This window comes from Sprattus sprattus (assembly GCF_963457725.1).
Source record: "Sprattus sprattus genome assembly, chromosome: 1".
Lineage (NCBI taxonomy): Eukaryota > Metazoa > Chordata > Actinopteri > Clupeiformes > Clupeidae > Sprattus > Sprattus sprattus.
Window position 1 is genome coordinate 25,523,903 of NC_137920.1, and position 23,134 is coordinate 25,547,036.

General features: G+C 44.8%; 1 protein-coding gene across 2 annotated transcripts in view; it reads left to right on the forward strand.

Annotated features, from left to right (window-relative positions):
- LOC308374912 (kinesin light chain 1-like) overlaps positions 1-22,917 on the forward strand; it is a 41,447-nt gene extending 18,530 nt beyond the window's left edge. Inside the window, exons 4-16 of one of the 2 annotated variants that reach the window (XM_080850884.1) lie at positions 369-450; positions 976-1,204; positions 2,526-2,613; positions 4,602-4,703; positions 5,390-5,563; positions 5,964-6,063; positions 9,862-9,911; positions 11,012-11,079; positions 11,757-11,865; positions 12,242-12,358; positions 20,468-20,592; positions 20,735-20,795; positions 21,005-22,917. In XM_080850884.1, coding sequence (XP_080707010.1) covers positions 369-450; positions 976-1,204; positions 2,526-2,613; positions 4,602-4,703; positions 5,390-5,563; positions 5,964-6,063; positions 9,862-9,911; positions 11,012-11,079; positions 11,757-11,865; positions 12,242-12,358; positions 20,468-20,592; positions 20,735-20,795; positions 21,005-21,094 — 1,395 coding nt within the window. In that variant the 3' untranslated portion in view covers positions 21,095-22,917. Of the gene's footprint in view, positions 1-368; positions 451-975; positions 1,205-2,525; positions 2,614-4,601; positions 4,704-5,389; positions 5,564-5,963; positions 6,064-9,861; positions 9,912-11,011; positions 11,080-11,756; positions 11,866-12,241; positions 12,359-15,470; positions 17,982-20,467; positions 20,593-20,734; positions 20,796-21,004 lie in introns of those variants that run through there. The other variant, XM_080850885.1, reaches the window with a different exon arrangement.
- The last annotated feature ends 217 nt before the right edge of the window (positions 22,918-23,134 follow it).

Sequence of the window (23,134 nt, forward strand, 5' to 3'; positions counted from 1 at the left end):
AAACACTTAAAAAAAAAAAATGTGTAACACTTTAAAACACATTTATTAAGTGGCAACAAATCAGGAGTTATTAACCTCACTTCAAGGGCCCTCAACACATCATGTGTCTTGTCACACGCTGCAGATGAATAGGTCATTTACATGTAAATGAGGAAGGGACACGTTTATTACGGCCCTATCTGGAAAAGGACACCGGTCGCCTTTTTAGAGAGCAAGTTAAATATTTAACAAGCTTCCCCGAGGCCAGGGCGACAAAAAGACCAGTGTGAAGTAAAAGGAAATGGTGCTGTCATTGTGAGCGTCGTTAGTATTGTTATTTATAAGGGGGTGTAGTTCATTAAATGTGTTTTTCACTCTTTTCTTCACAGCAGGAGGAGAAGGAAGGGGAGGTGCCGAAGGACTCTCTGGATGACCTGTTCCCCAACGACGACGATGACCACGGACCAGGAAGTAAGCTGTGTGCTCTGGCCCTCTGCAACATGATCTAATCAAACTCTCACTCATTTAGGTGTCGTATAGCTGTGGGGTTATTGGTGTCTCTGACCTTTAGGTGCCGTATACCTGAGGGGTAATTGGTGTCTCTGACCTTTGTGGTGGAAGTCTCTGTATGAATAGAAATGCTGCTTTAAAAAACTAATGTGAAATGGATGCGTTTGGAAAAAACACTTTCTATCCCAATACTTTATTGGTCTCTTTTCATCTGACTCTCACACTTTCATCTCCCGATCTGTTTATGCCCCACCCCCCTCCCTCTGTCTATTTATCTATCTCTGTCTTTCTATCTTTCTCTTATCTACTCATCTATCTATCCATCTCTCTCTCTCTATCTATCTCTCTTTCTCTCTATCTCTATCTATCTCTCTCTGTCTTTTACTCTTTTACTCTTTCACACTCTCCCCCCTCTCTCTCACTCTCACTCTCACTCTCTCTCTCTCTCTCTCTCTATCTCTATCCATTACTCTCTCTCTCCCTCAGTGCCCCAGCAGCACAATAGTGCGGCGGTGGCAGCAGCCCAGCAGGGCGGCTATGAGATCCCAGCGCGCCTGCGGACCCTCCACAACCTGGTGATCCAGTACGCCTCTCAGGGCCGCTACGAGGTGGCCGTGCCCCTGTGCAAGCAGGCGCTGGAGGACCTGGAGAAGACCTCCGGACACGACCACCCCGACGTGGCCACCATGCTCAACATCCTGGCCCTGGTCTACAGGTGTGTGTGTGTGTGTGTGTGTCTGTGTGTCTGTCTGTGTGTGTCTGTCTGTGTGTGTGTGTGTGTGTGTGTGTGTGTGTGTGTGTGTGTCTGTGTGTGAGTCTGTGTGTGTGTGTTTGTTTTGTGTAAGAGTGTGTGGCTACAGGTGAGGGGTGTGTGTGTTTGTGTGTGTGTGTGTGTGTGTGTGGCTACAGGTGAGGGGTGTGTGTGTGTGTCGGTGTGCTTGTTTTGTGTAAGAGTGTGTGGCTACAGGTGAGGTGTGTGTGTGTGTGTGTGTGTGTGTGTGTGTGTGGCTACAGGACTGGCTCAACCTCAGGAGAAAACAAAATGTATTTATACACTTCATTCAGCGGACGCTTCTATCCAAAGCTACTCACAGTGCAGATGCAGACTCTCATTAGCATGCTTGTTCCCTGGAGACCCGCTGGTACAGTGAGAGTTTCCCTCATTTCATCCCTCAGCGGACCAAAGCTGATTGGATTACCAGCAACAGTATTTTAAGGGACTATCCATCACTGTTTATATAGAGGAGGGAACAGTTATGAAGGGGCAGGGAAATCTATAGGCCTATAAAAATTGACGTATTGATATTTTTTTCAAACACTGTGATTGAGTGATTGAGCTTGTGAGCTGAGTGTCCTCAAGAGCAAAACTAGTATGCTTTGGACACCCATGTGCACTGTTGCACAAAGTCCTGTCCGTAGTTGCATACTTGAGCCGTTTGTGCATGCGTGCGTGCATGTGTGTGTCTATGTGTTCCCCATCATTGCTTTCTTAATGACCCCTTCATTTGTGTGTCTGTGTGTGTCTGTGTGTGTCTGTGTGTTCCCCATCATTGCTTTCTTAATGACCCCTTCATTTGCGTGTCTGTGTGTGTCTGTGTGTGTCTGTGTGTTCCCCATCATTGCTTTCTTAATGACCCCTTCATTTGCGTGTCTGTGTGTGTGTGTGTGTGTGTTCAGCATCATTACTCGCTTAATGACCCCTTTATTTGAAGTTTAAAATGACAATAGACACGTTCATTTTGAAGTATGGTTAATAAGTCTTGAATGTCTTGACACCCTATTAACGTCTTTACTACAGTGTAGACATCTATAGCACTTAAAAAAGACATTTTTAGGATTGTGTTATAAATGTCTTTCTAAAGTGTTATACGTATATTTTTAAAGTGTTATCCATTTATTTTTTAAAGTGTTAACCATTTATTTTTGTGTAAATGGGTTTCTCAAGTGTTGTAAATGTTTTTTTTAAAAGTGTAGTGTTGTTTTGAGATGGCAGAGCAGCAGTAAGCAGTCTTGTTCACTTCTCTGTTTGCACACAGGGACCAGAACAAATACAAAGAGGCAGCCCACCTGCTCAACGACGCCCTGTCAATCAGAGAGAAGACACTCGGCAAAGACCACCCAGCGGTGAGCACCACACACGCACACACTTATGTACACACATTTACACATACACACACACACACATACACACACACACATACACACACACACATACACACACACACATACACACACATACACACACACACACACACACACACACACGTACAAGCACAATATACACGCACGCACACACACGCACACACATACACACACACACACACACACACACTTTTTTTGCATTCTCTGGGCTCAAGGCCGAATTATGCTCTGTTTTAGACGTAACGCCTAAGCACGTAATTTACACAAGGAACTTGTTTTAGACAAGTTTTGATTTAAGGTTCGTTTTAGACGCAGAGCGTGTTGCAAGGCTTGTGTTGCGTGTTGCAAAGCAAATTGACGCCAGAACTGTAGATTTATTTTGAGTTAAGTAAGCCTATTTATTGCAGCAGGACAAAGGAAAAAAACTTACCGGAGCATGAAAGTGTAGTGGGCGAAAGGCTTGATGTTATGAATACATGTGTTACACAAAATACAAATGTTGGCAATTCAGTACCAGTGGCGAAAAAGACATGACGCAAAAGTTCGTTTATTGACATCTTTTAATGACTGCGACAGGCTTTAAAACGATGTGTTTATGAGTTACATTATTTAAGATGAGGTGGTAAACAGTGAGAGAATCTCATCATGTTGTCAATGCTTGTAACTACAATGGTGCTGGCCATCAGTTAAGCCCACGTTAATGTTAACTTTTGTATATGAGCAGACCGGGCTCATTCTATCAAAATCGCGGGTGCAATTGATTGATTCACGTCAATATGAACTCAATGAATGATACCACCATGACTCACAAGTGGTGGAAAATGAATATGAAAGTATTTGTTCGTGAATTAGCACATTTTCTCCTAACAATCGCGGGTGAGAATGGGATATTCTCTAAGGTAACGGCAGGTTACTGTTAACTTTTGTATATGAGCAGACCGGGCTCATTCTATCAATCTAGCTGGTGCAATTGATGATTCACGTCAATATGAACTCAATGAAAGATATCACCATGACTCACAAGTGGCGGAAAATGAATATGAAAGTACCTATTTGTTTGTGAATGACCACATTCTCTCCAAACAATCGCGGGTGAGAATGGGATATTCTCTCCATAAATTCGCGGTAATTTAAGCATTCTATAAGTGTTTAAAGAGGATTTGTAAAGGAGTTCATGTCTTTGGACCTCTTCTGTTATGTTTGTTCCTAATCCATAAGAAAAGGCTTGTGAGACGGTCTGCAGGGTATTCATGATTTTAAAAAATGTCTGGGTCTAAAAAAGGCTGTAGTATGCTATTAACCCGGAAACGTGAGACTCTGTGAAAGGTTGTGGTAGCCGGCCAATCACAGCCTTTGCGAGCTGTGTAGGGCCGTAGGCTAGTGTTTTAGTCGCATAGTCAGGAATTTTGGGCGACGCACTTAAGCACGTAAGGGGGGATATTTTACCCCGCAAGGGGGGGTTATGTATCTTACGTGCTTACGCGTTACGTCTAAAACAGAGCATAATTCGGCCTTCACACCCACATACACGTTGCCAGAATGACCCTAGGATTACAGTTGTTGGCCAGTAGGCACTGACTGTACTTGAGAGGATACTAAGGCTCAATTCCATGGGTGTAACCCTTGACGGTAAACTCGAGACACCCTATTTCTAAGATGAGTACGTTTACCTCTCCATTCAATAATCTGATTGGATATACGGGAGTACCTTAAGGAGAAGCCAATGAGAATAAGTGTGATTGTCCTCAATTCTACCTCAGCGAGAGTTATAGAGTTATATATTGCAGAAGTCAAAACAACTTTCAACAAGCATATTCATCTATACAGAGGAAAATCATTTTGAGGCTGAATTATGCTACCAATCTTTTGGGCCAAGAGTCATCACACCAACTCCACTGTTTAGGGTAGATGCAGTTACCGTGGGCAACAGCTGTTGTTAATGGTTACGCTGTCTCCCTGTTGCCGTGTAGGTGGCGGCCACCCTGAACAACCTGGCGGTGCTGTACGGGAAGAGGGGCAAGTACAAGGAGGCTGAGCCGCTCTGCAAGAGAGCGCTGGAGATCCGGGAGAAGGTACGGCAAGCCAGAGGGTCCAAATGCATAACACAGAAACCTCAGAGCCCTCTAATGCGGTTTTGTTGATAGCTGTTTTTAGGTGCCATGTGATTAAATAGTAGACCGCATGAACTCATCTCAATACACACACACACACACACACACACACACACACACACATACACACACACACACATATACAGAACAGTGATTAGTTTCAGAGCGATTACATTTTAATGATGTTTTGTAGATGCCATATACGTAATACCTAGGTAGTTGCACCATATACAGACACACAACCAGCTACACAGCAGTGGTGGTTTAGACCAGGACTATGAGGAGTGGATTGGCTACTTTGAAATATATCAAGCTGATATGATCATACGATCAAACGTTTACAAAGCCTTTGACTAAACTCATTTTAAGGTCTGCCTTGCGAGGACTCAACTTTGAATGAATTAATACCTAGTTTACATATGTCTTCCTTGTTTCTTCTTTCTTCCCCTCACACCCTCTCCCCTCTCCATCTCCCTCCTCACCTCTCCCTGTCCCTCCCCCTCCTCACCTCCCCTCCCCCCGTCCATCTCCCTCTCCCTCCCCCTCCCCCTCCTCACCTCTCCCTCTCCCTCTTCACCTCACCTCTCCCTCTCCCTCTCCCTCCTCTCCTCACCTCTCCCTCCTCCCCCCCCCTCCATCTCCATCAGGTGTTGGGGAAGGACCACCCTGACGTGGCCAAGCAGCTGAACAACCTGGCGCTGCTGTGCCAGAACCAGGGCAAGTATGAGGAGGTGGAGTACTACTACTGCCGCGCCCTGGAGATCTACGAGACCCGCCTGGGCCCCGACGACCCCAACGTGGCCAAGACCAAGAACAACCTGGTGAGCACCTGACCCTAACCCTAACCTTAACCCTTGACCCCGACATGGCCAAGACCAAGAACAACCTGGTGAGTGAGGAGAACCAGGCCTGAGATCTGAGGCTGGCGAAGCCTCTTGCCTTTCCAGTGAATCTTCCTTTTACACACAGTGAAAAAAAAACTTTTTTAAACGTTTTTTAAACCTCAAATGCCTTTCTAAGAACCCTTCAATCAAAAAGCCCCTCTAGCTGTCTTCTCTGTCTGTATTTAAATGACTACTTGTCTTATGCTTTTACGTTCTCTTTATCTTCCTCCACTCTCTCTCCCTTACTCTCTCTCTCTCTCTTTTTTACTTTCTTTCTATTTCTCTCTCTCTCTGTCTCCCTCTCCCTCTCTCTCCCCCATCTCTTTCTCTCTCTCAGGCCTCTTGCTACCTGAAGCAGGGCAAGTACAAGGAAGCAGAGATCCTCTACAAAGAGATCCTCACTCGGGCCCATGAGAAGGATTTCGGATCCGTGGATGGTGAGCTGTCTTGTCAACCTTAAATGATCTCTAGCAGGACACATTAAGGGAATGCAGTGTTTTACTTTACGGACAGTAGAGTGATCCGAGTGATCCCAGTGCCTTGGACCTTTCACGTGCGTTCCAAAATTCACCAGCCATCACGGGTTTGATTCACGAAGATTGTACCAGACCTGGGCCCCGTTTCCCAATAACGGTGAACCTTAGCGATAAAGGGTCTTCTCGTCGAATGATTCTACAAACATTTAGTCATTTCTACACACGGTTCCCAAACAAACAAACAAACAAGCAAGTAGTGTGACTGCGAGCTCCTTGCTCTAGAAGGGAAACGTTGGGATGTTCAACCTGTGCCCTATCTTTTTGGTTCCAAACAATAACTAAGGACAATTAAGGGACGAAATGGATCCAGTATTGAGTAAGAACACTATTACGGGCATCTGAAAAATGGCGATACAGTGTTATCCCATGGGGCATGCATCCGGATTAAAGTAAATGTTGTTGGGTTTTTTTTTATGCCACTTACAGGCTTATACTGTAATTATAAGTGTCTGACAACATGGAACGGATCCCCACAGGGATAGGCCTGTGTCTGTTTACCTCAGTAACTGTTTCTACAGTCATTTTCTACAGTTTCTTTATTGATTAAGATCGTTAGTTGTCCTCAGTACAAGTTTGAACCCAAAAGATCTAAACCAGGACCCCGGAGGTTGGAGGATGAGGATGCGGATGAGGAAGAGGTTAAGGAAGTTTAATATACTGTAGGCCTTCGACTGATTTTGAGGATGAGGAGGAGGTTAAGGAAGATTAATATACTGTAGGCCTACGGCTGATTTTGACGCAGCACTCTACTCATCATGTTTTATGATTTATTTATTTTATTTAACATATTCACACATACTACATATTACTGTGGGAAACCTTTCATTCCTGTGAACTTCATTCCCCAATCCATACCACTTTCCACAGAAGATTGTGCTCTTAGGCCTAGTAGATGTAAGCTGCTAGCCTATGTAACTGGCAGATGTGAGCTATTAGCCCCCCCCAACCCCACCCCGACACAAAAAAAGAAAAAAAGCACAGTCCATAAATGTAATTTAATTCGTGAAATGGATTCTATGCAACTACTTAGGCTGGCGATGCTTAAGGGAAACGTGGCCCAGACTGACTGACTATACTTCCATCTCCCTCCATCCATTATATCAGTGGTATTGTGGAGCTGATGTTCCTGTCATTTCTACCTCATAAACCCTGTGTCTCACCTCTCCTCTCCTCTGCCCACCTCCCCTCTCCTCTCCTCATCTCTCCTCCCCTTTCCTCTCCTCTCCACTCCACTGCACTCCTCTCCTCTCCTCTCCTCTCCTCTGCCCACCTCCCCTCTCCTCTCCTCTGCCCACCTCCCCTCCCCTCTCCTCTCCTCTGCCCACCTCTCCTCTCCTCTCCTCTGCCCACCTCCCCTCTCCTCTCCTCATCTCTCGTCCCCGCTCCTCTCCTCTCCACTTTACTGCACTCCTCTCCTTTCCTCTCCTCTGCCCACCTCCCCTCACCTCCCCTCATCTCTCCTCCCCTCTCCTAACCTCACCTCACCTTACCCTCTCCTCTCCTCATCTCACCTCTGCTAACCTCCCCTCTCCTCTCCTCTCCTCTCCTCATCTCACCTCTGCCCACTTCCCCTCTCCTCTCCCCTCCTTTCCTCACCTCTGCCCACCTCCCCTCCCGTCCCCTTTCTCCTCTCATCTCACCTCCCCTCTCCTCTCACCTCACCTCTCCTATTTCTGCTATTTCTGGTACCTGTCAGACATACTCTTCTTGTCATATCTACTTTAAAACCCTTTTGTTCGAGGGTTAGAGTAAGCATGTGATGGGTCCCTAGTGCTGGTATTGCACACAGATCTAATGTACCTTTGACCTTATTGACCTTTGACTTCTTCTGTGACCTTTCTCTCTCTCTCTCTCTCTCTCTCTCTCTCTTACGCCACCATCACCTCCTTCTTCACATAAATCTCTTATACAAACAAACAAACAAACAAACAAAAATGCAGCTCAAGGTACGGACGACAGGAGCACGAGCAGATAAAAAGAAAGAAAGAAAGTCACGCCACTTGACGGGGTGTAACCGTAGCAACGGTAGCTCTGCGCATTAACCTCGTCCTGGGGAGGAATGAAGGCAAGAGGGAGGGAGAAAAAAAAAAGCTGTCAACGCTGTGAAGTGTTTTGTCTGTTTTTTTAACACTAATGTTTTTAATGAACCAGTCAGCGAGAGAGCGAAAGACATAAATTGGGACAAATGTTTCAGTCTTTTTAAAAAAAAAAAGAAGGAAAGAAAGAAAAGGAATTATGCACAGTCATGCCATCTTGTTGTGATGGTGAGGAATGGAGGGAGGCTGTAGTGGCATGGAAAAGGTGTGCGGGCATATTATGGGGTGGATGGTAGAGGTGTTTTGTAGGTGGGATTTGTATTAGAGGTTTTTACGATGGAGCTTGCCTCCTAACTAATTAAAATCACTATTATACTGACCTAGCGCTGTGAAGCATTGTAACTGTGTGCAAGAAAAGTGTGTGTTTGTGTGTGTATGTGTGTGTGTGAGAGAGAGAGAGTGAGAGCGCAAGGGATTTCATGTTTTCATCCTGTTTTTTGTTTGTTTGTTTTTCTGCCACGTTTATTGCTTTGAGTGCTTCTGCTTTTGCCATTGCCTTCTGTTTGTAACGCACATATACTTTTGTGTCGCCCTGACATGTTTGTTCTCTGCTGTTTATAAAACAAACAAACAATCTTGAGCCACAGCTGTTGCTATGGGGGATGCCAAGCTCCCAAACTTCTGTTCAAATTTGAATGTCCATTGTGTGCTTTTTTTGCCATGTTTTATTTGTTTGTATGTCATTTGATTTATTTTTTTATTTTACAAATTTTGTTTTGTTTTTATTTCATGCATGAATGTAATCGCACCTTCTGATTTAAACCCAGATTCTTCTCAATAAAATGCAAAATCATACAAGGTTTCAACTTTGTCTCTCACATCGAAAGTATGACCAGTCCTCCCTGGTTTCACGTTTTCTCTTTCACATCTGATCTCAGAACAGTCATCTCTAGAGAAGCCGTCATCTCTAGGGGACATCGATGTTAGATTTTCACCACCACTGAATGAAGGGCAGTTAAGGGCAGACACTATTCGTTCATGTGAAATAATCCCAAACACTATTTGTTCTTGTGAATTAATCCCACACACTATTGATTTATGTGAAATAATCCCACTCACTATTGATTCCTGTGTGTTAATAATTCCACTGCAGCCTCAAATATTGATTTACTCTAAACTGAACGCAGTATTTAAATCTCCTAAATACTCTACACTTCAGGAGAAGTGGGGAGTCAGAGGGTGTAGCAAACCAGGGTAGCTGCTGACGGAAGTTTCAGGCGTACAGTGTCACCCTTTAATGTCATACATGATAGGTGTTCTTAGTGGAGTTAATGACCTCATGGTGTTAATCTGTGCACGGAGCTGAAGGGACCCTTAGAGAAGTCAGGCATAGATGATGGGGGGGCGGAGGAGGAGGTGGCATAGAGGAGGAGGTGGTTGGCGGAGGATATGTGGCTTATGGAGTCTAGACCTCCTATAGGAGGAAAAGAAAGGAGCAGTACTTTTTTTAACACAGCAAAGCCTTGGGATTGTGTGATGATCGCTTGATTTTTCTCTCTTTCTATCTCTCTTCCTCTTCTCTCCTCTCCTTCTGTCTGTCTCTATCTATCTCTTCATCTCTCTCTCTCTCTCTCTCTCTCTCTCTCTCTCTCTGTCTCTGTAGCTGAAAATAAGCCAATCTGGATGCATGCCGAGGAGCGGGAGGAAGGCAAAGTAAGTGCTGTGCCAGCTACTCTGTGTGTGTGTGATGTGTGTGTGTGTGCGCCTGTGAGCCTGTGTGCGTGTGTGAATGTGTGTGCCTGTGCGTGATGTGTGTGTGTGTGTGTGCGCCTGTGTGTGTGATGGTGTGCGTGCCTGTGCACGTGTGTGTGTGTGTGTGTGTTTGTGTGTGTGTGTGTGCTTGTGCGCCTGTGAGCGTGTGTGTGTGTGTGTGTGTGTGTGTGTGTGTGTGTGTGTGTGTGTGACTGCCTGATTCTACATGAGACAGAGGTGTGAAAGTTAAAGATCTGTGGAATACTAAGCAGCCACTTGTTAAGGGTGAGTGCTGCAGTGTTGTGGGCTTCTGAGTCTAGCTCAGACAGTTTGATTGACAGCTGAGAGCTTTCCCACTCCCTCAGTCTGCTCATTAGTGTCTTTACCTGCTCTTTAATGCCAACAGTCTCCATCTCTCTCTCCCCCTCTCTCCATCTCTATCCCTCTCTCTATAACTCGCTCTCACCCTCTCTCCATCTCTATCCCTCTCTCTATAACTCGCTCTCACCCTCTCTGTTCTGCTCTCCCTTGTTATAATCTCTTATCCTCTCTTTCTCACTCTCCCCCTTTCACTCGGTTCCTCTGTCCTTCTATGGCTTGCTCATTACTGTCTCTCTTCTCTTACACTTCTCCCTCTGTCTCTCTCTTCCTCTTTCTCTCTATCTTCCTCTCCCTCCTCCTCTGCTTCTCTCTTTATTCATTCTGATTCTTTATCTCCTCTCCCACTGTCATGATAACTCGCCCACACTCTCCAACTTCCAATTGATTCTGTCTCTTTCTTATCCTGTTACGTATTCTCCCTCCTTTCCCCTGTCTCTCTCCATCTCTCCTACTCTCCCCTCTGACTCCCTCCCTTCCCCCTCTCTCCTGCTCTCCACTCTTACTCCCTCTCCCTCTTTCTATCCATCTCTCCTACTCTCCCCTCTGACTCCCTCCCCCTCTCTCTCTCCATCTCTCCTACTCTCCTCTCTGACTCCCTCCCCCTCTCTCTCTCCTACTCTCCTCTCTGACTCCCTCCCCCTCTCTCTCTCCATCTTTCCTACTCTCCTCTCTGACTCCAGGGCAGGTTGGGTGAAGGCACTCATTACGGAGAGTATGGGGGCTGGTACAAGGCCTGCAAGGTTAGCAGGTGAGTCAGTGAGCCTCCAACTAAACCACTTACACTAGCGGTAGCATCCCAAACACGTACCTGTCCAACTGCCCACAGGGACCCTGGTTCATATACGACCTACGGCCATTTCCCAATACCACTCCCCATCTCCCACTCTCTCCCATGTATTCACTGTCTCTCTCCACACTCCTATCTAAAAGAAGGCCCCAGAAATAAATAAAGAACACACACACACACACATACATATACACACACACACACACACACACCCTCCGTGGCTTTACACAGCCTGTGGAATAGACCAGCTATTTCTGTAGTTGTTTCTTGGTCATAATGTGGTGGTTGTTTTGAGAATGTGAGAGAATGTTTCACCCCTCTGGGAAGGACAGATAACTCCATATCCCCCCTCCCTGTCCCACAACAGCCTCTATTCACTCACTCTCACACACACACTATGTCTCTCTCTGTCTCTCTATCTCACTCTCACAGACACACACACACACACATACGCTCTCATACATACTAACACACAAATAGCCTGTATACACAGACACACACCCTATGGATAGATACAAACTTCCCTCAGGTTAGACTTGTTTACAGATTTGTGTAATTAAATGTGATTGTGTGTGTGTGTGTGTGTGTGTGTGTGTGTGTGTGTGTGTGTGTGTGTGTGTGTGTGTGTGTGTGTGTAGCCCCACTGTTAACACCACGCTGCGGAACCTGAGTGCTCTGTACCGCCGGCAAGGCAAGATGGAGGCAGCCGAGACCCTGGACGAGTGTGCAGTGAGATCCCGTAAACAGGTCTGTCCTGCTCTCTCCCTTTTTGTCACTCTTTCATTCTGTCTCTCTCTCTCTCTCTCACCATATTGATGTATCTCTTTCTGTCTCTCCCTCTCTCTTGCTCTACCTCTCTCTATCTGTCTTGCTCTCCCTTTCTTTCCCCCTTCTCTCTCTCTCTCTTTATCTGTCTCTCTCTCTCACTCACTCCCTCTCTCTTGCTCTCTCTCTCTCTTGCTTACTCTCTCTCTTGCCATCTGTCTGAGTGTCTCTCTGGCCAATAGTGACATCTAAAGTTTTGGTATGTGTTTCTGTGTGCGTGTGCGCGCGTGTGTGTGTGTGTGTGTGTGTGTGTGTGTGTGTGTGTGTGTGTGTGTGTGTGTGTGTGTGTGTGTGTCAGGTCCTGAGGGATGGAGAGGGAGATCGTGAACGCAGGCGGAGCAGAGACAGTCTCTCCAGCATCAAATATGAGAGCAGCTCAGAGGCTGGAGACGAGGGCAGCGTGGAGTGGAACGGGGTGAGGATACACACACACACACACACACATGCATAGTAAAAAGTATACACACAGTCACATAGTATAGTAACAGCATAGTAACGCACACTCATCTTGCAAACTACTTTCTTCCCACATGACAAACCGTATCAGACACTCAAATAACTCCTCAGAGATTAAGCATTCGTTTGTGTCCACGTTTTTGTACACACACACACACACATCTATATACAGTATATATATATACTCTCACACACACACACTCACTCCAAATTACCAAATTGCCAGTAGATAATACTATTCTGTGTATGTGTGTGCATGTGTGTTAATTTCGTGTAATTTTGCAAGTGTGTTACACATTTGGTCAGTCAGGTATGTTTGTGTAAGTTAAAAACAGAGACTACTGGTATTTTTTTTTTTTCATACTGATATTTTCACATACTCAGTCCTTTACCGACATATAAGTGGCAGGTGTCTGCAGTTCAGAAACACTCCAAATTAGGGAATAGTGTTGTATAACAGTGAATGCTGTCATTCCTCCATTATTTCTCTCTCCATCTCTCTCTCCCTCTCTCTCTCTCTGTTCTTTTCCTTCGCCTTGTGACTGCAGTATGATGCATAAGCCATAACTCCAATTTAACGTTCCATGTTGCTGGGCCCAGCATGACCCCTTGACGTCTTAGAGACCGGAATGTTTTTGAAATTCCATTGTCCTGCTGCGTTGCCATTGGCTGCGATTGCCGGACAGTGTTACCATGGCAGTGAGGAGGTAGACAGGACATTGTTGCATAATGCATTCCACTGTTGCCGTGGAGAGCAACGAGTCATAATGATTAGTGGCTAACTTGTCATTTTTAACACTGATGGACTGCATGCACTGGGCCTGATGGTGCATTTGTCTGCCTGGAGTCAGCTGCCTTGCATTCGTTTGCGTCAGTGTTCCTCTTCTTCCCTCTCTTCTCTCTCTCTCTTTCTCTCTATCTCTCTCCACCACTTCATCTCCTCCTCTTCACTTCTTTTCTCTTTTTTTTTGTTGTGTTGGCCTCATCCGCAAACCACTGCACTGCAAGCTTGCTGATTCTCTTCATTTGAAATCTCAGCTATCATTTAGGGATCAAATCATTTAAATGCGTTTTTCCATTAGATGTGTTTGTCTGGCACAGGTCATCCAGAGAGACTGATGATAGAGATGCGCATGTCCCAAACAGAGCACAAACTCTTACCTTACTTTTCATGACCCACACACACCCACACACACACACACACACACACACACACACACACACACACACACACACACACACACACACACACCATATCTGTGCACCACCCTTCAGGAGAGATGCCTGCCCATATACAGCATGCCTAGGCAGGGACAGAGGGTAGAGTTATCCTGCTTTTGCAGGGCTGTGTTTGTGTGTGTGTGTGTGTGTGTGTGTGTGTGCATGCCTGTGTGTGTAGGCTGGTGTGTACGTCAATGTGTGTGTGTGCCCAGTTCTCGCCCACTGGCCTCAGAGGCCTTCGCTGGCAGACTCATCATCATCTCCCAGGCGACAAGCAAATACCCTGCAGGCCTAAATGGAATCACTATCATTATAAGATCATCCAGCAGGAAAATATCAAGCGTCTCTAATGTACCCTGACTTCACGTCTCCTTGCCCAACCCACACTGTCTTCCAGACTAACTCACAAACGAATCAGTGTTGATCTTTGCAGAGCAGACACTGTTTACATGGGCAGTATACCGTGAGTGTGTGAATTCCTCGCATGATGAATGCATCTGTAGTCCCTGCACTTAGGAATAATCTTTTAATGAAGGGTATGTTCAACTGCATCAATGGCGTTTCACAGCTGGAGATCTTATGTCCAGAGACATGATGTCCAGAAGTTTTTCACAGGGAGTCAAGAAGTATTCATGAGTTATAAGAGAGGTTATTCACAGGGAGTCAATCATTATTCATAAGATATAAGGTATGTTCAACTGCATCAATGGCGTTTCACAGCTGGAGATAATATGTCCAGAGACATGATGTCCACAAGTCATTCACAGGGAGTCAAGAAGTATTCATAAGTTATAAGAGAAGTTATTCACAGGGAGTCAAGAAATATTCATAAGTTATAAAGAGAGGTTATTCAGAGGGAGTCAAGAATTAGTCATTAGTTATAAGAGAAGTTATTCACAGGGAATCATTTTTATATGAACAGATTTATTTAGGGGGATAAGTAGGTGTGTGTCTCCGTCTCCGTCTCCATGCCCATTCTTGCCAACTGGCCACCGACGCCCTCACCGGTTGACTCATCATCTCCGTGGAGACAGGGCGGGGCCTCGGACTCTGTGCTGTGAATAGCAAACGGCAGCTGCCAGGAGAACCGACCCTGTCACCTCCAATCACTCAGCCCCAGTCATTCAGTCAATCCTCACGCTCCTATATGCATGGTCAGGAACGTATTAAAGCTCAAGTCAACATGATTCAGCGTAAAAAATCTACTGAGTCATGCTAACAGCTTAGATTTGCCCCCCACTATATAATGCCACAAACAGAGTTTGTACACGAATGCTGCAGATAAGAACATCTAGAGGCATTTTCCATAAACGAAGATGTTCCCTGTAGATGATAACAAACAAATGCATTTTCCATAAACGAAGATATTCCCTGTAGATGAGAACAATCAGAGGCATTTTCCATAAACGAAGATGTTCCCTGTAGATGTTCACTATAAGTAGCAGTATTGGCCGCTGCTTCACTAATGAATCCAGGTCTGATCAATGCAGCCATTAGGGCTATGCAGTGGTCAGCTCCCTCAGGAGTGGGTGCTTGGGGGTGTGTTGTGGTGAGGGGTGTGTTTGTGTGTGTGTGTGTGTGTCTCTTTGTTCTATGTCATTGATCTGGTGGTAATGCATTGTGTTGATTTCCTTGCTCTGTTTGATGTGTGATTCATTTGTTCTCTCCCTCTCTCTCTCCTTCTCTCTCCTTCTTTTTTTCTCTCTATTTCTCTCGCTCTCCTCTCTTTGTCCCTATCTCTCTTTCTTTCTTTCTTTCTTTGTGTCTTTCTCTTTTCCTGTTTTTCTCTCTCTCTCTCTCTCTCTGTTCCTCTCTCTCTCTCTCTCTGTTGTTCTCTCTCTCTGCATTAGGCATAAGCCAGCAGTCTCTCTCTCTCCCTCTTTCTCACTCTGCCCGCCACCAATCAAATCAAACTCCAATCACTCCAGTCAAATCAAAAGGGATGGTGTGTGTCGTGTCCATGCGTCTCCTCCTCCGCCTCCTCCCTGCACCTCCGCTACTACTCCTCCTCCTCCTCCTGGCCGTCCGCCCGTCTCCGAAAACCTCTTAAGATGAAAGGAGAGGAGCGTCTGAGACCGCTGATGCTGCTGCTCCTGCCTGTCAGATCAACATGTGGGGTGGGGCCAGGGGCTTCTGTCTGTTCCTGTCTCTCTCTCTCTCTCTCTCTCTCTCTCTCTCTCTCTCTCTTTCTCACTCTTTCTCTCTCTGTTCCTCTCTCTCTCTGTTCCTCTCTCTCTTTCTCTCTCTGTTCCTCTCTCTCTCTGTTCCTCTCTCTCTCTCTCTCACTCTCTCTCTCTCTTTCTCTGTCTCTCTCTTTCTGGCTCTCCTCCTTTCTTTTCTTTTGTTGTCACTCCCTGTACCTCTATATTCCTCTCTCTCTGTCTTCCTCCCTACCTTTCTCTCAGTCTCTGTATATTTCTCTCTCTCTCACACTCTCTCTCCCTCCCTCTCTCTCCCTCCCTCCCTCTCTCTCTCTCTCTCTCTCTCTCTCTGTCTGTGTGTGCTAACTAATGTACCTGCATCATGCTGTAGAGGACTATAATAACACACTCCTGATTGCTCTGTAATGTCATGTGATGATGTTGGACCACCATGTGTGTGGAGTGCATGTCAGACACACACAAAGCCAACCACTAGCAGTGACCTAATATATCACCCACGCCCCCTGTCCCCAAAACAGATTGTGTGTAATGTTCACCTAGTTATTTGCCTTATGTTCAATTATTTTTTTTACTGAAAGTTTTTTTTGTTTGTGTTTGAGTTTGCTGTATGCAGACTTTTGTTGTCAAGAGTGGTACGGTTAGGTTTGCATTCCAAAGGTGTTGTATGGGTACGATAAAGAAGCCTGTGTTATTGCAAATAATCCCCTAATAATCTCTATAATAATCTCATTATGCGTTTAATGTGCTACGTGTTTGTTTTTTCTGATCAAAAGTAACACAAACAAATACATAGGGATAGTGACCAGCAGTCTGCTCACACAATACATAGGGATAGTGACCAGCAGTCTGCTCACACAATACATAGTGACCAGCAGTCTGATTTGTAATTAAACCTTTACAATCAAATCAAAGGCATGACTGCATGTCTGGATGCATGTCTGGAACTACACACTCAAATTGTAAAATGGCCATTTTTTTTAAATATTATATCCTGGATGGGAATAAGGAGAGGACCATGTGTTTTTCATTCAGTCACACTTTGATATTTAGCTGCAGGCAGTTTTGTTTTGTTTCATGTTTTGATGGATTTCAAAGGTTTCTTTTTGTATTTTACTGTCCACAATTCATTCTGAACAGGACACAACTACCTAGGTGCCTATAATTTGACCCTGTATTTTTTGTTAACAGTGTTTAATTTGTATTATTATTATTATTATTATTTTGCTATTAAATAGAATATGTGTCTGTGTTATATAACAGCCAGATGTCCTAGTGTAAATGTAACAAGTGTAATGTGGTGAATAGTACTGGTCTTTGTCATGTGACTTGCTCTTAGTAAGCAAATGGGCACTTTGCGGAACCGGGGACTTTTACTGAGCAAAGATATGGGTTTAGTGGTAGAACGTTAGAACGTTAGAGCATGCCATGTCTGTTAGGGTTTTTAGACTAGCGTAGATTACATCAACGTTCCACGTGAGAGATTACCGTACGTTCTTCTCGGGGCTTTGCCATATATGACGCCCCGGGGGGGGGGGAACTGAGCAGGTCAGACTGAATAAGGAAGAGTCTGTGGACGAGCACAGTGTCCTATGATCATTGTTCACAGACGCGGTTGTTGGGTTTGTGTTTTTTCGTTTAAAAACCACACCTTAAGTGTGTTGGGTCAGATTTACAGTGGCGCTGCAGAGGTTCTGGTTGGGTTCAGATGACCAGCGTCTGTACTGTATCTCACTCTTGAGGGGCCAAGGTTAGTAAGACAGAGGGTTTCAGTTTAATGCTTGAAGTGATTTACTCTACCAATATATTCAGAGAGTTTGTACACACAAACACACACACACACACAACTACTTGCTTACACAGAACTTTTCAGACTTCTTAACTACCAGTCATATTTCAGTACTGTGGGCTTTGTTGTCCCAAGGATTTAAAAGGGAAAGAACTGTTAACAGTACAAAATAAATAAAGGCATTTCCTGCCCGCTCATTCAGCCCTGGCGAGTAGTACTCATTCATCGTGTCCACAACGAGAAAGCACGTGCCTGGAGTCGGAAGGGCAGAGCTAGAGCTCTTCTGAAGACTTCCCATTGTAACCGCTTACAGTAGCAAACAGGCCTCCTGCTTTCACTAGAACTGCTGACCTACCAAAAAAAACTTGATGGCGTACTAACAAACAAACAAACAAACCATGGTGGCCACTCTGCAACCCGCGTTGTCTTCATTTGAATGCATTTCCTGAATGTTATCTCTTTGTTTTTTTAAATGAACACAAGGTCACTCAAGACTGTATTGTGTTTATTCGAGTGTGTGTATGTGTGTGAGAAAGAGTATGTGTATGTGTGTGCACGCATTTGTGTGTGAGCTACAGTGTGTGTCAGCACTTTTGATTATTTTCCTCTGATCTGTAAATACTGTGTTTCTCCCCGTGCTCCTCTTGGCTTGTGCAGTGTGGGGTTTATCTTAACACTATTTCCTTTGCAGTCGCTAGGGTGGAGTAGGTGCTCATGATTAAATAAAGTACCAGTGAAGTAACAAATAACGCATAGTATTCATAGCACATGTGGCACTGTATGAAGCAGCGCTGTCTACAATGTCACAACTGTCTCTCTCGCTCTCCCTCCCTCTCGCTCTCTCTCTCTCTCTAAACATTAAATATACATTGGTCAATAAACATTGGTCTAAATTTCAATTTGGTGTCTTCTCGCTTTCCTTTTTTATCTTTATCTTTCCATCAGTCTTTCTTTCTCTCTTCCTGCTGCCATCCTGCTCTTTTTCTTGGCCCTTTGCTCGCGTCCGTCTCGCCATGTCTTCCATTCTTAGGTGTTTCTCTCTTTCTCCGTTTCTCTCTTTCAGTCGTTTATCTTGCACCATCTATCCTCCTCTTCTCCTGGGGCCTCAACTCTGCCTGTGTCAGGTGTGTGATGCTGAGGAGCATCATTCCCTCCCTCTTTCTCTCCATCACTCTCTCCATCTTTCTTTTCATCTCTACCCATCACTCTCTCTGTCTCTGTTTCCCTCACTCTCGAAGTGCTGATTCTCAATCTCAGAAGCTGGCACCCCTTCTTGCCTTCACCTTCCTTCTCCTTCACATCTTCCCTCTCTTTTGAGTCCTTTTAATGATGTCATTTTTAATGTGCAAACAGAAATATGCTTTGAGACCACACTTGTGGGATTCCAGCTAAGCTAATTTTCCAGTACACTGCATGCACATGGTGGCCTAGCAACATTTATATTCATGACAGCTGGAAATACTATATTTTGATCTCAAGGTGACTTTCTGAACGAGATTATTTACACCCTCTCTCTCTCTCTCTCCCTCCCCCTCTATCCACCTCTCCTCGCTAAAATGACACACACACACAGACACAAACACAGACACACACACACAAGCTGACCTAATTTCCTCCTACAGCGCCACATGCGTTTTCCCCTCCAGTCTTACCTCTGTCTCCATCAGGCAGCACATAAAGCTTTGACCCACGAGCAGTGCTTGTTTTAATCCTTAATTGGTCTATGTGCGCGTTTGAGCTGCAAGGACTGATCCCTGTAAATGCGCCAGGGGCCCTTATTGAGGAAAGGTGCCAGAGAGCACTCATTCTTAGCACACACACACACACACACACACACACAACACACCCCAAAGCACTCATTCTTAACACAAACACGCACACACACAAACACACCCCAAAGCACTCATTCTTAACACACGCACACACACACACACACACACACACACACACAAACACACCTCGAAGCACTCATTCTTAATTGGGGATTGGCAGTTTGCAAATGAGATTGCGACTAGATTTAGTGAATTAATGAGTTAGAATGAAGGAAATGTATTTCAATGTTGGCAGTGAGATGAATGGGGTTTGACTGTGCATCACATACCAGTACACGTGAATTTGATTGCATGAGGAATCTGCATGGGAATTGCATGGGGACCATGCATTAAACATTACTTCAGTATGTGCGTGTGTGTGTGTGTGCATGTTTGTGTTTGTGTGTGCATGTTTGTGTTTGTTTGTGTGTGTGTGTGCGTGTGCATGTTTGTATGTGTGTGCATGTTTGTGTGTTATAGAGTAATTTTCATCCTGATTCCTGAGAGATAACCTTGAGGGAGATTATGAAACTAGGTTCCCATGAACACAAACAATAGAATGATGAATAAACTATTGCAAGCCCCTATGTGGACAACCTGACATCTACTGCACCCTGCTGGGCAAATGTGTTACTGCATAATCCGCTCCTGCTGCAACCACAGCAACCCCACTGTGGGATAATTCTACTGGTACAACAGCAAAAACCCTAGTGTGGTGTATACGTCAATACGTAAATATTAAAGAGATTCAGAGACTTGGAGGTAAACTTCTATTTCGTATGTGAGCCTTCAGTCAGAAGTTGTTTCTATGTGTTCAGTGTTTGTATGGATGTGTGTATGTGTGTGTGTATCTGCACGGGTGATATGAGGTGTGGGTGTGTGTTTATTGATATGATTTAATGGGTGTGGATTTGCGTATTTTTTCGTGTGTGTGTGTGTGTGTGTGTGTGACGTTTGTGTATGTGTTTGTACGGGTGTGGTGTGTGTGTGGTCCGTGTGTGTGTGTATGACGTGTGTGTGTGTGTGTGTGTGTGTGTATGTGTGTGTGTGTGTGTGTGGTGTGTGTGTATGTATGTGTGTGTGTGTAGGATGGCAGCGGTGCCATGGTGAGGAGTGGTTCTCTGGGTAAGTTGAGGGACGTGCTGCGCAGGAGCAGTGAGATGCTGGTGAAGAAACTGCAGGGCAACATCCCTCCAGAGCCCCGCAACCCACAGTACGTCAGGAGCTGAACCAACACCCAGTCACATATCATCAATACATATCAATCAATTCTCCTTTAATATTCCACGATTCATTGGACAACAGCTCCAAATACCTTGAACTTATTGTATCATTCATTGTGTTTGTTTGTGCAGAATGAAGAGAGCGGCTTCGTTGAGCTACCTGAACCGTTCAGACGATTCAGAACCGTTTCAGGTAAAGCGCCCCCTGGTGGTCACTGTACGCCACAGCAGTGTAGCTCTGGTTTAGTGGAAGTTGGTAATGATTCTGTTGTTGTGTCTTGCAAAGCACCTGGTTTTGTCACTTCTGAAACAATACCAAAAATCAGCCACAATTAACATGTTTGTTGATTCTGCCCTTCCTATTTATCCCTCTCCCTGCCTCCCTCCCTCCCTATCCCTCAGTCCCCCTCTCAGGGTCCAGGAGCTGGCAGGAGGCTGAGGGACAGTAGAGGCCGCAGTTCCAGCACTGTGGATTTGTCCAGTGGAAAATGATCAAACACACACACACACACACACACACACACACACACACACACTATGGCATACAGTGTATGCCACACACACACACACACACATTATGGCATACAGTGTATGTCACACACACACACACACACACATTATGGCATACAGTGTATCCCACAAACACACACCCACACACACACTATGGCATACAGTGTATATCCCCCCCAACCACACACACACACACGGAATACTATGGAATACAGTGTATCCCACAAACACACACCTACACACACACTATGGCATACAGTGTATATCCCCCCACCACACACACACACACACACTCATTATGGCAAACATTGTATGCCTATGCAGACTGCATAGTAAGGGCAGATGATAGGAGTTCTGCAGTGGAGGTCTCTTGAGGAGCCAGTACCACACTCCTAATGCAGTGGCGGCCAGTACCACACGCCTTATGCAGTGGTGACCTCTTGAGGAGCCTGTACCACACACCTAATGCCACAAACCATCACTGCGTCAGAAAGGCTACGCATTACACACGGCAAACGCGTGGCACAGGATCATTCACCAAAACAAAGACAGCTTCATAAGATTAGCTGACTGTTCGCACCAACACAATCTGGAGCACTTCAGATATCTCTCAGAAGCAGGAAACGTTTGTAAGCGAGAGTAGCATTTTTTTTAGCCCTCATCAAGACCTTTACATTTACCAAAGAGATCATAAGAGGTAACAACAAAGCAACTAGCTGCCTTCAGTATCCCCAAGATGGCGGTGTGAAGTTGGTATTCATATGCTTGCCCCTGACAAGCCTCCATGTTCAAAGCTGTCCACATTCTCCATCCACGCCACACAGTGAGAGGCTAAGAGCTAAGAGCTAAGATGTGTCTGCTTCAGTGAGACTAATTACATCCTATAACATCATATACGTTACTACCAAGCGTCTCCTGTGTGTCGGCTCGGACCAATCAGCATCTCCTGTGTGTCAGCTCCGACCAATCAGCGTCTGCAGACCAATCCTTTTTCTGCATTTGGCCTCTTTGCTCGCAGTGTAGATACCTGCGTAAGCACTACACACACCTACAGTACATACAGAGGCGCATACACATGTCACATTCTCAAGCATGTAAAACAACTTCATGCATCCTAACTGCCACCAAAAGCACACTGTTCTTGCACTGGACCGCATACAACGTTTTAATTGGCCACGTTTTTAATCTTGCAACAATATTACCTCCCACTAAGAATTAGATATAGTTATAGCATTGATGCTGTTTACTTTTCTTTTTTTTTAATTGCACAGAATGGTAATTAAGATGTAAGCTGAATTCTATATTTCGGAGGCGCTGCTATTAATTGTTAATAGGTGTTTTGGTACTGAACATACAATAAGGGGTGCTTTGGTGTTTGCTAGCACCACATTGAAATGGCCTTTTCCTCTTAGTAGTGATTTGTACATCTTATTATGATATGCTAGAACAGTTTGTTGTTTTCAAACGGGTCCAGTAGCTTAATTATCTGTATCCAATGAGTTTATTGGAAGTGCAATGCTTTTTAAATTAATGAGTTGATTGTTGCACATAATTTATGGGAGTAGTTATTTTCATTCAGACTGTGGCAATGAATGTCACTGGGCCACTTTGCCATGTCCATTTATATGGATGTCTCAAATCCATGTACGGTTTCAATTCAGTTCAACATTCACTGACAAATAACGTTTTTAAATCTGTGCAAATGCTCACTGCAATGTGAGTATGACGGGGTGCTTTACAGGTTCAAATCATGTTGTAATTATGTTACCTGTTCAAAAGCTAATGAAACCTGTTCAAGGATTATGACCGGATAATAAACACATCTGTGTATGCACTTTGTGAATTCTCTGTCTCATAGAGGGCGAAATGAATGGGATTTTCCAGAGACCTTATCAGAGAAAAATATATACGTATATTTATATCGGTCCACATCGAAAAGTTAGTGAGATGGCTTCCATGAGATAAACTTTATTGATTTTGGTGATCAAAGTTTTTCTTCAACCACAAACCAATTGTTTTGAT